Genomic DNA, 12,481 nt, shown 5'->3' with positions numbered 1-12,481 from the left:
CTAGCATTAGAGACACCGCTCACACCTCGTCCCTCACGCCTTCTTCAAGCCGTCTCGTCTCATGCTCGTGACCGTGATTCCGAGGCGCCCGGGGTGCTGTTGTATGCGGCGATCCGCTGACCCTGCCAAGTCCCTCCCTCTGGAGCAGCGGGCCAATTACGCTGCTCCACATGACCCGGCCAAACCTTTTGGCAGGACCGGGAATCGAACCCTGGTCCCCGGTGTGCAACTGCAGCAAACTGCAACCACACGTTGCGCCACCGCGGCCCCTAATTCATGAAGATTATTAAATGTGTTTTCACTTTGTCATTATGGCATATTGAGTGTAGAAAAACAAACCTATAAAAACTGATTTCAGTATCTAGTCTTGATTCTTGCCTTTTCAGTGGCATGGATTCTGTTATTGGCTTTTTTTTCTGTTTGGACCAGAATTGTGCCAATTGAAGTCAAGAAAGCCATTAAAAACATTGTTAAAAAACAAAAAACAGTCAAAGACATCGGTGATGCATTAGGCCTACCAAAAAAAACCAGTTTGGAACATCAAACAGTTACAGTATCAGCAGGTAGCTGAATGTATCTGATAAATTTCATTATTATGAGATGGAGCATTTTTTTACTCATTTTGATTTTCAATGCAAGTTCTGTTGGGTTGGTTCTCAGAGTTTGCCAGGTGTCTGGGTAAAAGTCTGAAAGTTCTGCCATGCCTTACAAATAAAGATGCGCAAAGACACGTACACAAAAGGGGAATCACTTGTACTTGGGTACAGCTACAGCACAAAATTAAAGCAGGGGTGCCAAGAATTGTGAAACCAGTTTGGGGGATTTCTTTCTTTTTTTTAATTATTTTTCTTTTTTTCTTTTTTTTTTGTGTCTACAGTATTGTTGTGCATGTTTATGTAGGGAGCCCACAGGATATGAGCAAGTCGTGTGTATGTCAGTCTGCCTTCGGCTGTGTTAGCTGTGGGAAGTTTGTCACAGAAAACCAAAAGGAAAAAAAGCAAACTCCCTGGCCACTGTGGCATGTGTGTTATATTTTACATCTTACCATTAACTGTGCCAAATGTCCCACAGCATTGCAAACTAACTCATTGTCCACTCTGAAAGATGTTATCTTTTACATCCTACCCAACCTTTTTATTCTATCATGTATTCATTCTTCTTTACAGACTGCACAGTTGTAACCTAAGTGAGGAGTCCTGTGAAATTGTGGCCTCAGCTCTCCAGTCATCAAACTCACCCCTGAGAGATCTGGACCTCAGCAGCAATACCCTGGGAGATGCAGGAGTGAAGCTGCTCTGTGCTGGACTGATGAATCCAAACTGTAAACTACAGAGACTGGGGTGAGTAGTGCGGTGTTCTGTGTGACCTTAACTAAATAGAATGAGTGATTATGGCAGCAGGATTAAAATCCTGCTGCGCGTGCAAGGTTCCTCTGCTGAAGAAGGCACATGTACAGGCCCGTCTGAAGTTTGCCAAAGAACACCTGGATGATCCAGAGGAGGGTTGGGAGAAGGTGATGTGGTCAGATGAGACCAAAATAGAGCTATTTGGCATCAACTCGACTTGTGTTTGGAGGAAGAGAAATGCTGAGTACAACCCCAAGAACACCATCCCCACTGTGAAGCATGGAGGTGGGAAACTTATGCTTTGGGGGTGTTTCTCCGCTAAGGGGACAGAACGACTTCACCGTATCGAGGGGAGGATGAATGGGGCCAAGTACCAGGAAATTTTGGGCGACAACCTCCTTCCCTCAGTGAGAGCACTGAAAATGGGTCGTGGATGGGTCTTCCAACATGACAATGACCCAAAACATACGGCCAAGGCAACAAAGGAGTGGCTCAAAAAGAAGCATATTAAGGTCCTGGAGTGGCCTAGCCAGTCTCCACACTTAAATCCCATCGAAAATCTGTGGAGGGAGCTGAAGCTTCGAGTTGCCAAGCGACAGCCTTGGAACCTTAAGGATTTGGAGAGGATCTGCAAAGAGGAGTGGACCAAAATCCCTCCCAAGATCTGTGCAAACCTGGTGAAAAACTACAACAAACATCTGACCTCTGTGCTTGCCAACAAAGGTTTCTCCACCAAGTATTCAGTCATATTGTCAAATACTTATTTCATGTGAAAATATGATATTAAATGTATTAAATTTATATGATTTTATTGTGGATTATTTTGTGATATTCTGTCTCATGTTAAAATGTACCTATGATTAAAATTTTACACAGTTCCATTCTTTGTAAGTGGGCAAACCTACAAAATCAGCAAGGGATCAAATAATTATTGCTGCCACTGTAGGATTTGAAGGCATCTAATGAGACCCACTCCTTAATTTTTATGTCTTTTTGCAAAATGTTTCAAACAGAAGGAGCAGAATACCTAAAGGTCCTTTTCCCCATTTCCGTATGGGCATTGGGAACAAACTGCATAAAAAAGATCAAATGTAAACAATAACTTCCAGCAGTTTTCTGCAATATATAAATGCATTGGTACGACAGAAGCAGACCAAGAATTGCCTTACAAATGAGGATATACCAATTCAGTCTATGGGTGGCCAGTGCTGGCCAGCCAACCCGATCATATAAGGTACAATGGCGAGTAAGAGCCCTACAATTAGTAATAAATCTCAGTGTACCACTATGATCAACAGTGTTGATCGCATGGCGGCACTGAGAGGATGCATGCATGTACAAAACCTCACCATAATAAAGCACAGGCAGAAAAGTCTCCTTTTAGCCTCAAAAGAAAATACTTTTCAGTTTCGTAACTAGGTGCTGAATATGTGGTTTAAAGGAGTCATCAATTAAGACTCATATGAGGAAACAAGCTCAAGAGAAACAATAGATGGCAGATTCAGTCAGGTTTTTCTTGAATTGGTAAACACCATTAGTTTTGTCAGCATTTAAAAGACGTTGCAATTGACATAGCGTATTTTGTACAATATCAAAAGCGCTTTGCAAGTTCTGAAAGGCTTTGACAAGACACAGCAGTGCAGCACAGCAATAAGTAACAGTATCATCAGCATAGAAATGAAGAGCAAGCATTTGACACATTATGACCCAAACTATTGATATTAATAGTAAATAAGATGAGAACCAGAACTGAACCCTGTGGCACCCCCTTATGGATAGATGGCACATTTGAAGTGAGACCATCAAATCGAGTGCATTGAGCTCTGTCAGAAAGATCATTTCCAAACCAAGCAACTGCTTGCTCTGAGAGAGCTGTGTTAAGCAATCTCTGCTTCAGAATGCTTTGGTCAGATTTCGTGACATTCCAGGGTATGATTAAAACTGTTAAAGGTTCAGCTATAATGTCAGCTGCCAATTTCAAACAGCTAGCATCTAAAAGGTCAGGACCAGCAGACTTTCTTGGATCTAAGGCTTTAAGGGCTTTGTGCACTTCCTGTACTGAAAAGGGGGTAAAGCTGAGGTTTGACCATTGTACACAGGACATCTGCACAGGGTTGTATGGAAGCAGATGAGACCGAATCAAACGGGTGCTCATTAAAACAGTTCAACATTTCAACTGAATCATTCATTACACAAGGTAAAACAAGCCTTATTGTTCACAGACATTGACTTAACAGATTTCCAAAATTTTCTAGGATCATTTAGATTTCTTGTAGTAACAGACAAGTAAAACTCTGATCAATATCAGGCCTTGATTTCCTTGCTTTAGTCCAGGCTAAATTAAGTTCACAAATAAGACTTGAGAGCTCTGGTGAAAACCAGAAGTTATCCCACCCCTGAACCTGTACCTGTCTATATATGATTGTAATGAACCCATCATAAAATAATTTCCAGGCTGTTTCAACGTCAGGGATTAGTCATATCCTGCTCCAAAAAAAAACCCTTCTCAATAAATCGCCTTCGATTTCTCTTATGAATAATGCAAGGTTTTGTCACTGGGATCTTAGTATTTCTTACAGCAGCAACAGCACAGTGGTCACTTAGGTCATTGCAGAAAACACCATTTGCAGAAGATTTGTGAGGAACATTAATCAGTAATAAGTCAATGAGAGGAGCTGAAAGATTTAAAATCAGACACTGGTCGTAACTAATCCCAGTTCATGTCACCAAGCAAAATAATTTTGCTATAGTGCAGAGGATAGAGTCATTGGTGGCAGAAGGAGGTCTATAGCGACCAACAACAGTAATACAATGGACAAAACTGAGAGGAGCACGTCTGTAGCAAACAGTAAAATCCAACAAGGTGCTGTTTGGAACAAGGGTGATGAGAATGTTGAGAAAAGGATGGCTACCAAGGCACTCTTGATATGGATGCGTTAAAAATCCTTTATTATACGGCTAATGCATAGGCGAGAAATGAAAAACACGCACTGACACGTTGCAGCACACAGGCCTTCATCAGGGTGAATAAGCAGAGGTGAGGCACAGTCAGGTGTATTTGTTGACCCGTGACGCTTCGGCTCAACAAATGACCATAAATTGCACCGATATCCAATGCACAGGGGAACCCCCAAATACTTATATAAATCTTACATAAAACATGAGACAAAGTGACGTATGTAATGTAGTGTGGGAAAAATTGCCAAACCTAAATGAAAATCCACAAAATCTCATGTCTCGCCCAAAAGAAAAACTAAACTAATCAAATGACAAAAAGGGGAATAAACTATTTCCTCATTAAGCCCTGGAAATACTGCAGCTATCAGGAATAGCTGGAGGAACCATGCGCAGACTCAGGGATAACCAGAAAATAGCAGGTTTAATGAAGCAGGTGGATAAGGGGCAGACAGGGCATAATCGGAGTCCAAAGAGCCAGGCAAGTGTCAAAACAGTAATCCAGAAATAAAAACAGACAGAACTGAACAGAGTATATAAACGGACATCAAACAGAGGCTAGAACAGAGAAGAACCTTACACAGGGGGAAACAGAAGTGACGAATTAGCAACACTGAACTGAAAAAGACAGGCTTAAGTATACTAACAAATGAACTAAACCATTAACAGGCATGGGTGCTGGAGAATAGATATTGAGACAACGAGAAACACCTGGGACAAGACGAGGAGGAAATGCATATAAGGAGTGGGGGCGGAGACACGCAATAGTTAGAGAGGTAAAACAAGGACCGGAGACAAAGGAGCGAAGATAGGAAAGGGAAAAACAAATAGAAGGGCACGGACGTGACGGTAAACTACAGAAATGAAGAGCAAGCATTTGACACATTATGACCCAAACTATTGATATTAATAGTAAATAAGATGAGAACCAGAACTGAACCCTGTGGCACCCCCTTATGGATAGATGGCACATTTGAAGTGAGACCATCAAATCGAGTGCATTGAGCTCTGTCAGAAAGATCATTTCCAAACCAAGCAACTGCTTGCTCTGAGAGAGCTGTGTTAAGCAATCTCTGCTTCAGAATGCTTTGGTCAGATTTCGTGACATTCCAGGGTATGATTAAAACTGTTAAAGGTTCAGCTATAATGTCAGCTGCCAATTTCAAACAGCTAGCATCTAAAAGGTCAGGACCAGCAGACTTTCTTGGATCTAAGGCTTTAAGGGCTTTGTGCACTTCCTGTACTGAAAAGGGGGTAAAGCTGAGGTTTGACCATTGTACACAGGACATCTGCACAGGGTTGTATGGAAGCAGATGAGACCGAATCAAACGGGTGCTCATTAAAACAGTTCAACATTTCAGATTGGTCATAAACAGCAACTGAATCATTCATTACACAAGGAGGTAAAACAAGCCTTATTGTTCACAGACATTGACTTAACAGATTTCCAAAATTTTCTAGGATCATTTAGATTTCTTGTAGTAACAGACAAGTAAAACTCTGATCAATATCAGGCCTTGATTTCCTTGCTTTAGCCCAGGCTAAATTAAGTTCACGAATAAGACTTGAGAGCTCTGGTGAAAACCAAAAGTTATCCCACCCCTGAACCTGTACCTGTCTATATATGATTGTAATGAACCCATCATAAAATAATTTCCAGGCTGTTTCAACGTCAGGGATTAGTCATATCCTGCTCCAAAAAAAAACCCTTCTCAATAAATCGCCTTCGATTTCTCTTATGAATAATGCAAGGTTTTGTCACTGGGATCTTAGTATTTCTTACAGCAGCAACAGCACAGTGGTCACTTAGATTGTTGCAGAAAACACCATTTGCAGAAGATTTGTGAGGAACATTAATCAGTAATAAGTCAATGAGAGGAGCTGAAAGATTTAAAATCAGACACTGGTCGTAACTAATCCCAGTTCATGTCACCAAGCAAAATAATTTTGCTATAGTGCAGAGGATAGAGTCATTGGTGGCAGAAGGAGGTCTATAGCGACCAACAACAGTAATACAATGGACAAAACTGAGAGGAGCACGTCTGTAGCAAACAGTAAAATCCAACAAGGTGCTGTTTGGAACAAGGGTGATGAGAATGTTGAGAAAAGGATGGCTACCAAGGCACTCTTGATATGGATGTGTTAAAAATCCTTTATTATACGGCTAATGCATAGGCGAGAAATGAAAAACACGCACTGACACGTTGCGGCACACAGGCTTTCATCAGGGTGAATAAGCAGAGGTGAGGCACAGTCAGGTGTATCTGTTGACCCGTGACGCTTCGGCTCAACAAATGACCATAAATTGCACCGATATCCAATGCACAGGGGAACCCCCAAATACTTATATAAATCTTACATAAAACATGAGACAAAGTGACGTATGTAATGTAGTGTGGGAAAAATTGCCAAACCTAAATGAAAATCCACAAAATCTCATGTCTCGCCCAAAAGAAAAACTAAACTAATCAAATGACAAAAAGGGGAATAAACTATTTCCTCATTAAACCCTGGAAATACTGCAGCTATCAGGAATAGCTGGAGGAACCATGCGCAGACTCAGGGATAACCAGAAAATAGCAGGTTTAATGAAGCAGGTGGATAAGGGGCAGACAGGGCATAATCGGAGTCCAAAGAGCCAGGCAAGTGTCAAAACAGTAATCCAGAAATAAAAACAGACAGAACTGAACAGAGTATATAAACGGACATCAAACAGAGGCTAGAACAGAGAAGAACCTTACACAGGGGGAAACAGAAGTGACGAATTAGCAACACTGAACTGAAAAAGACAGGCTTAAGTATACTAACAAATGAACTAAACCATTAACAGGCATGGGTGCTGGTGCATGTAAGGAGTGGGGGCGGAGACACGCAATGGTTAGAGAGGTAAAACAAGGACCGGAGACAAAGGAGCGAAGATAGGAAAGGGAAAAACAAATAGAAGGGCACGGACGTGAAGGTAGCTTTCTGCTGAAAAATCCGAAATGTTTCCCGTTGTAGAATACGTTTCAGACGCTCACATATAAGTTTGTGGGGCTTCCCCTGTGCATTGGATTTCGGCGCTATTTATGGTAATGAGCCAAAGCGTCACGGGTCAACAAATACACCTGACTGTGCCTCACCTCTGCTTATTCATCCTGATGAAGGCCTGTGTGCCGCAACGCGTCGGTACGTGTTTTTCATTTCTCGCCTATGCATTAGCCGTATAATAAAGGCTTTTTAACGCATCCATATCAAGAGTGCCTTGGTCGCCATTCTTTAGCTATTTCAAGATTTGCGCCAAAAAATCTAATTGTTTGCAAACAGATTTTAGAAAGTATGATATTAACATGAAATTTGGACTTTACAAAGATCGTTATACCACCCCCTCTCGTGGGTCGGTCGCTACAGAACATTGTAACTGTTATTAGAAATAGGCTGATTTGAAATATTTTTGCAAAGCCATGTTTCTGATAATACAATAAGATCAGCATCCGTAGCATCCAGATTTGGATCATGTCTAATTTCGGAAGTAAACTGCGTACATTCAAATGAATAACGCCGGACCTACATTTAAAATCAGCTGGGGTGCTACAGTTCAACACGGGGCTAGGATTTGGTTGCACATTTCCTGATATTAAAAGCAAAAGAAGAACTGAACATCTTTTCCATTTTTCCATTTAAAATGAAAGGTGAGAGCTTTCAGTATCTTGATTCTTGATTTTTGGTTTTTGATTGCCTTTTCAGCAGGGGTGCACAGCAAGGACCGATCCACTTCAGAATTTTGTGCCAACTTCTGCTCTTAATTATTTAATTAGCTAAATGATGTCTTGATCAGACAATTGTATATGAACCAGCTACAACTTCAGACTGCAAGTGTATCCTATAATGTGCTCAAGTACAGGAGTGAACCAATGTAATTTCTAGAACTGGCAGAAAAATAAATTAAGGTAATCGATTGGAACAAAAAACAGCAGACCGACCCTCCAGGACCGGAGTTGTGCACTTCTACTTTGGAGTTTGTTATTGGCATTTGTCAACAAGAATTGTGCTAATTAAAGTCAAGGAAGCCATTCAAAGCAAACTCACAGAGAAAAAACAGAAAAGACATCAGTGAAGCAATAGGCTTACCGAAATAAACAGTTTGGAACATCTAACAGTTACATTCAGTTACCTGCTGATACATTTTATCATTATGAGACAGAGCAGTCGCCTGTTAGCAAAGGTGGGTAGTAACATGCAACATTTACTCCATGACATTTATTTAAGTACATTCTTAAATATATTGAACCTGTAGAGTGTTTTAAAGGAGGATACTTTTTCTCTTACTTGAGTATATTTGTAAAGGACATTTTTTTACTTTTACTCCGTTATATTCAGTTTAATTTCTCTCACTACATTTTTTTATTCATTTTGATTTTCAATGCAGTTCTGTTGGGTTGGTTCTCAGAGTTTTCCAGGTGTCTGAGTTCTGCCACGGCTCACAAATAAAGATGAGCAAAGACACATACACAAAAGGAATCACTTGTACTTGGGTACAGCTGCAGCACAAAATTAAAGCAGGGGTGCCAATAATTGTGAAACCAGCTTATGGGGGATTTTCCTTTTTATTAATAAATACATTGTCTACAGTATTGTTGTGCATGTGTATGTAGGGTGCCAATAATTCTGGAGCCCACAGGATATGAGCATGTTGTGTGTCAGTCTGCCTTTAGCTGTGTTAGCTTACAATGCTGTGGGAAGTTTATCACAGAAAACCAAAAGTACTCCCTGGCCACTGTGACAGATGTGTGTTATATTTTACATCTTACCATTAACTGTGCCAAATGGCCCACAGCATTGCAAACTAACTCACTGTCCACTCTGAAAGATGTTATCTTTTATATCTTACCTAACCTTTTATTCTATAATGTATTCATTCTTCTTTGCAGACTGAACAGCTGTGACCTAAGTGAGGAGTCCTGTGAAATTGTGGCCTCAGCACTCCAGTCATCAAACTCACCCCTAAGAGATCTGGACCTCGGCTACAATCACCTGGGATATTCAGGAGTGAAGCTGCTCTGTGCTGGACTGATGAGTCCAAACTGTAAACTACAGAGACTGGACCTCAGCTTCAATAACCTGGGAGATTCAAGAGTGGAGCTGCTCTGTGCTGGACTGATCAGTCCAAACTGTAAACTACAGAGACTGGACCTCAGCAGAAATAACCTGGGAGATGCAGGAGTGAAGCTGCTCTGTGCTGGACTGATGAGTCCAAACTGTAAACTACAGAGACTGGACCTCAGCTTCAATAACCTGGGAGATTCAGGAGTGGAGCTGCTCTGTGCTGCACTGATCAGTCCAAACTGTAAACTACAGAGACTGGGGTGAGTAGTGCGGTGTTCTGTGTGACCTTAACTAAATAGAATGAATGATTATGGCTCTCTGCAGGAAATGATGAAAAGCTCTTTCTCTGTCAGTTTACTACTCTGTCCATCGGCATTCTTTCTTTGTCCACATTCGTCTCATCCCTCTCTTCTTACTCCTCTGTCACGGCAAAGAAAAGCAGGATAAAACTTGATGAGCCTTAGGGTTGCCAGGTTTGTGGTTCCTGACCAGAATGTAAGGTGTGCGTGGAATCTGTAGGCACAGGTGATGACTGGATGCTGGATCTCTGATTGATGTGGTAAAAGACTGACCACCTGCCTAGTAAAATGTTTCAGGTCTGTGACACATTGGTCTTCATCCATCTGCACTATTCACTACCTCCTATGAACTGTTATAAAATCCTTAATTTTACCCCACTCTCTGATGAAGGGGAGCTGTCCTCCTCACAATACAGTTAATTCCCACCTGCAGAACAGGACTTTTGTGCTGACTGTAAGGAGGTGCTGTGGTTGGTGATTGACCCTGATAAGAAAGCCAAAGGGCCAAATAACTACAAGGGCTCTGTCGTGAGCCACGGACCCCTTGCCGAGCTCAGACCTCACGTTCCCACGAGCAGTACCCCACGAGGAGGTGTCTCGGGGACGAACTCAAGTACTCCGAACGTCCTGGAGCCCTGGTAAGTTCTACTGAACTTCCAGCCCAGTCTCGAAGTGAAGGGTGTGATGCAAATCTGATATTCGATGTCCTGTATTCAATGTATTCCTCTAAAGAATCTTTATCACATATGATTATAGTAAGATATACTTTAGTATAATCAATCAAAAGAATAGAGTTATACAGATTACAGTGTAAATATCATCTTTCAGTTTGCTGATCACATGCAAGTTACATATACCCCTTTAGCTCTTTCTAATTTACCTTTCCACCATGATGTTTAAAAGTCAAGGTACACCCCTCAAATACCCATCATCCTCTATGGCCTTTACCTTATCTTATGGCTCCCCCTTCATGGAGATAAAAGCTACTGAACTTCCATTAATACAATGGGTACGAACACCCCTAAAGTCTACTACTTATTTATATCGTATATAGTATCTTACTAAAAAATAAAAGACATAAAAATGAAAGGAAACTTATAACGTTGAGCTTCTATGTACTACTTTTCCTACTTTTACAAGTAATATAGATTATAATTACCACCCATGCCCTAAATATAGCCATCTCGTTTTCTGCGGGATTTGATCCCTCCTCCTTGCTGTTGATGAGCTCTTTGAACAGCTGCATTGGTTTGGGAATCTGGGGCAGGATCAGGACCCAGACTTTCGAAAGACGTGACTTTGCACTTCTTCGAACACGTCGGGGGTTTTGCAGTGCTGCCGCAGCATATGCCTCTCCTCACTGACACTGAGGTTAGGGGGGGAGGCTTCAGGTTCTTGCGTGGGTCCAGCAGGAAGGTGTTCTGTAGCGTGGAGGAACCCTGCGTCCCGTCTGTTGGCCTCCAGGTGCAGTTCACGGCTCCAAGCATGTCGTAAAAGCCCTTTAACTCTTTCACCAGCTTTTCTGTATGATGAGGGATGCGCATGAACACCTCTTCGACATCAGTCCCGCTGCCATAACTCTTGGGCTGAGTCCGCACCGCGTACGTCACTCCTCTCTCCATATCCAGATCCACAGAGGGAGCGCGCCACTCCAGCTTGACTACAGCTGTCTTGCGTTGCTCTCTCTTCAACAGCCCGTAGATATATTCTGAAGCCAAATTCTAAGATCCTACCCTAAGGTCTAAAAGCTTATTCCTTATATATCTTTTTTGCATACAAAAAGTGTACCTTTTTGATAAGAAATGTCCCCAATATTTCAAGCGGGAAGACATTTATCTCTTATGTAACTTGTTTTTTAATGACCATATTCATTATTTCTGTTTTTCCAATTGTCATTTTCTCATACCTCAAAAGAAATTTCCCCAATATTTTATCTCATGTGCCCCTCCGGTTTGGGAATTTCCACCATCTTAATATACGAGTGGAAAAACACTAGCTTTTTTGTATTTTTTTAAGGAACCTATTCATCACTGGTGTCTGTTTCAATTTATGTTTGGTGGTATGTCTCTGTTCTGGAAGCCCTCCCAGTCATCCATACAAGCATGGATAAGACCAGGAGGGGGCACCAGCAAACCCCCAAACTACCATACACCAACACACTGTTCGTAAGATGGACTCCGGCTGACATGGTGACTATGTGAACAACATTCGGCTACCGGAAGAAGCCCTTCATCCAGTCAACTTGAGGCCAACATGATGTGGGTCTGTGGCTGTGTGTACCAACAGCTTTTTGGACTTTCCCCTGACCCAAAAGGTAAAAATGAGACCAGGGGAAAATACTTCTTGTACTGGTGAATGCTATGCCGATGTGTCCGGCTTTGGCTTGACTACCTCGTAAGCCCAAGGCCATTCAAACTAGTGAACCAATATTTATTTGGCTATGTGCACCAACAAGCTTGTTAATATTTCCCCCAAGCGCTGAGACTTAAACCATTTAGAGGGAAATGTACTCCTCCTATATCGGTGTACATAAATCCTCACTGATTGCCAGTGAAAACAGAAGCAGCCATGCTTCTATACAGAAAGCTCATCGCTTTCAAAGGCCAACGGATTTCACATTGTAAGGAGCACATGCCCAACGGCTTGTAGCTTTCACTGAGGACGGCAGGTAACAGTTACTGCAGTCGTTGCCGCGCTGAAGCAGGAGTGGTGGAGTGTAGCTCCAGAAAGGGACCGCATGTTGAACAATGCAGACTGTTCCCCAAAAATGTAAGTAGTAGACCAAAGAGAAAGAGT

General features: G+C 41.9%; 1 protein-coding gene across 1 annotated transcript in view; it reads left to right on the top strand.

Annotated features, from left to right (window-relative positions):
- Positions 1-12,481, top strand: part of LOC133119395 (NLR family CARD domain-containing protein 3-like) — a 64,552-nt gene that overhangs the window by 16,051 nt on the left and 36,020 nt on the right. The window contains exon 10 of the mRNA XM_061229985.1: positions 1,167-1,340. Within this exon, the coding sequence (XP_061085969.1) occupies positions 1,167-1,340 (174 nt within the window). The remainder of the gene's footprint in view (positions 1-1,166; positions 1,341-12,481) is intronic.

This window comes from Conger conger, chromosome 19, assembly GCF_963514075.1.
Source record: "Conger conger chromosome 19, fConCon1.1, whole genome shotgun sequence".
NCBI lineage: Eukaryota > Metazoa > Chordata > Actinopteri > Anguilliformes > Congridae > Conger > Conger conger.
The sequence above is the reverse complement of the archived record's forward strand: the minus strand, read 5'-3'. Positions and strand labels throughout refer to the sequence as shown.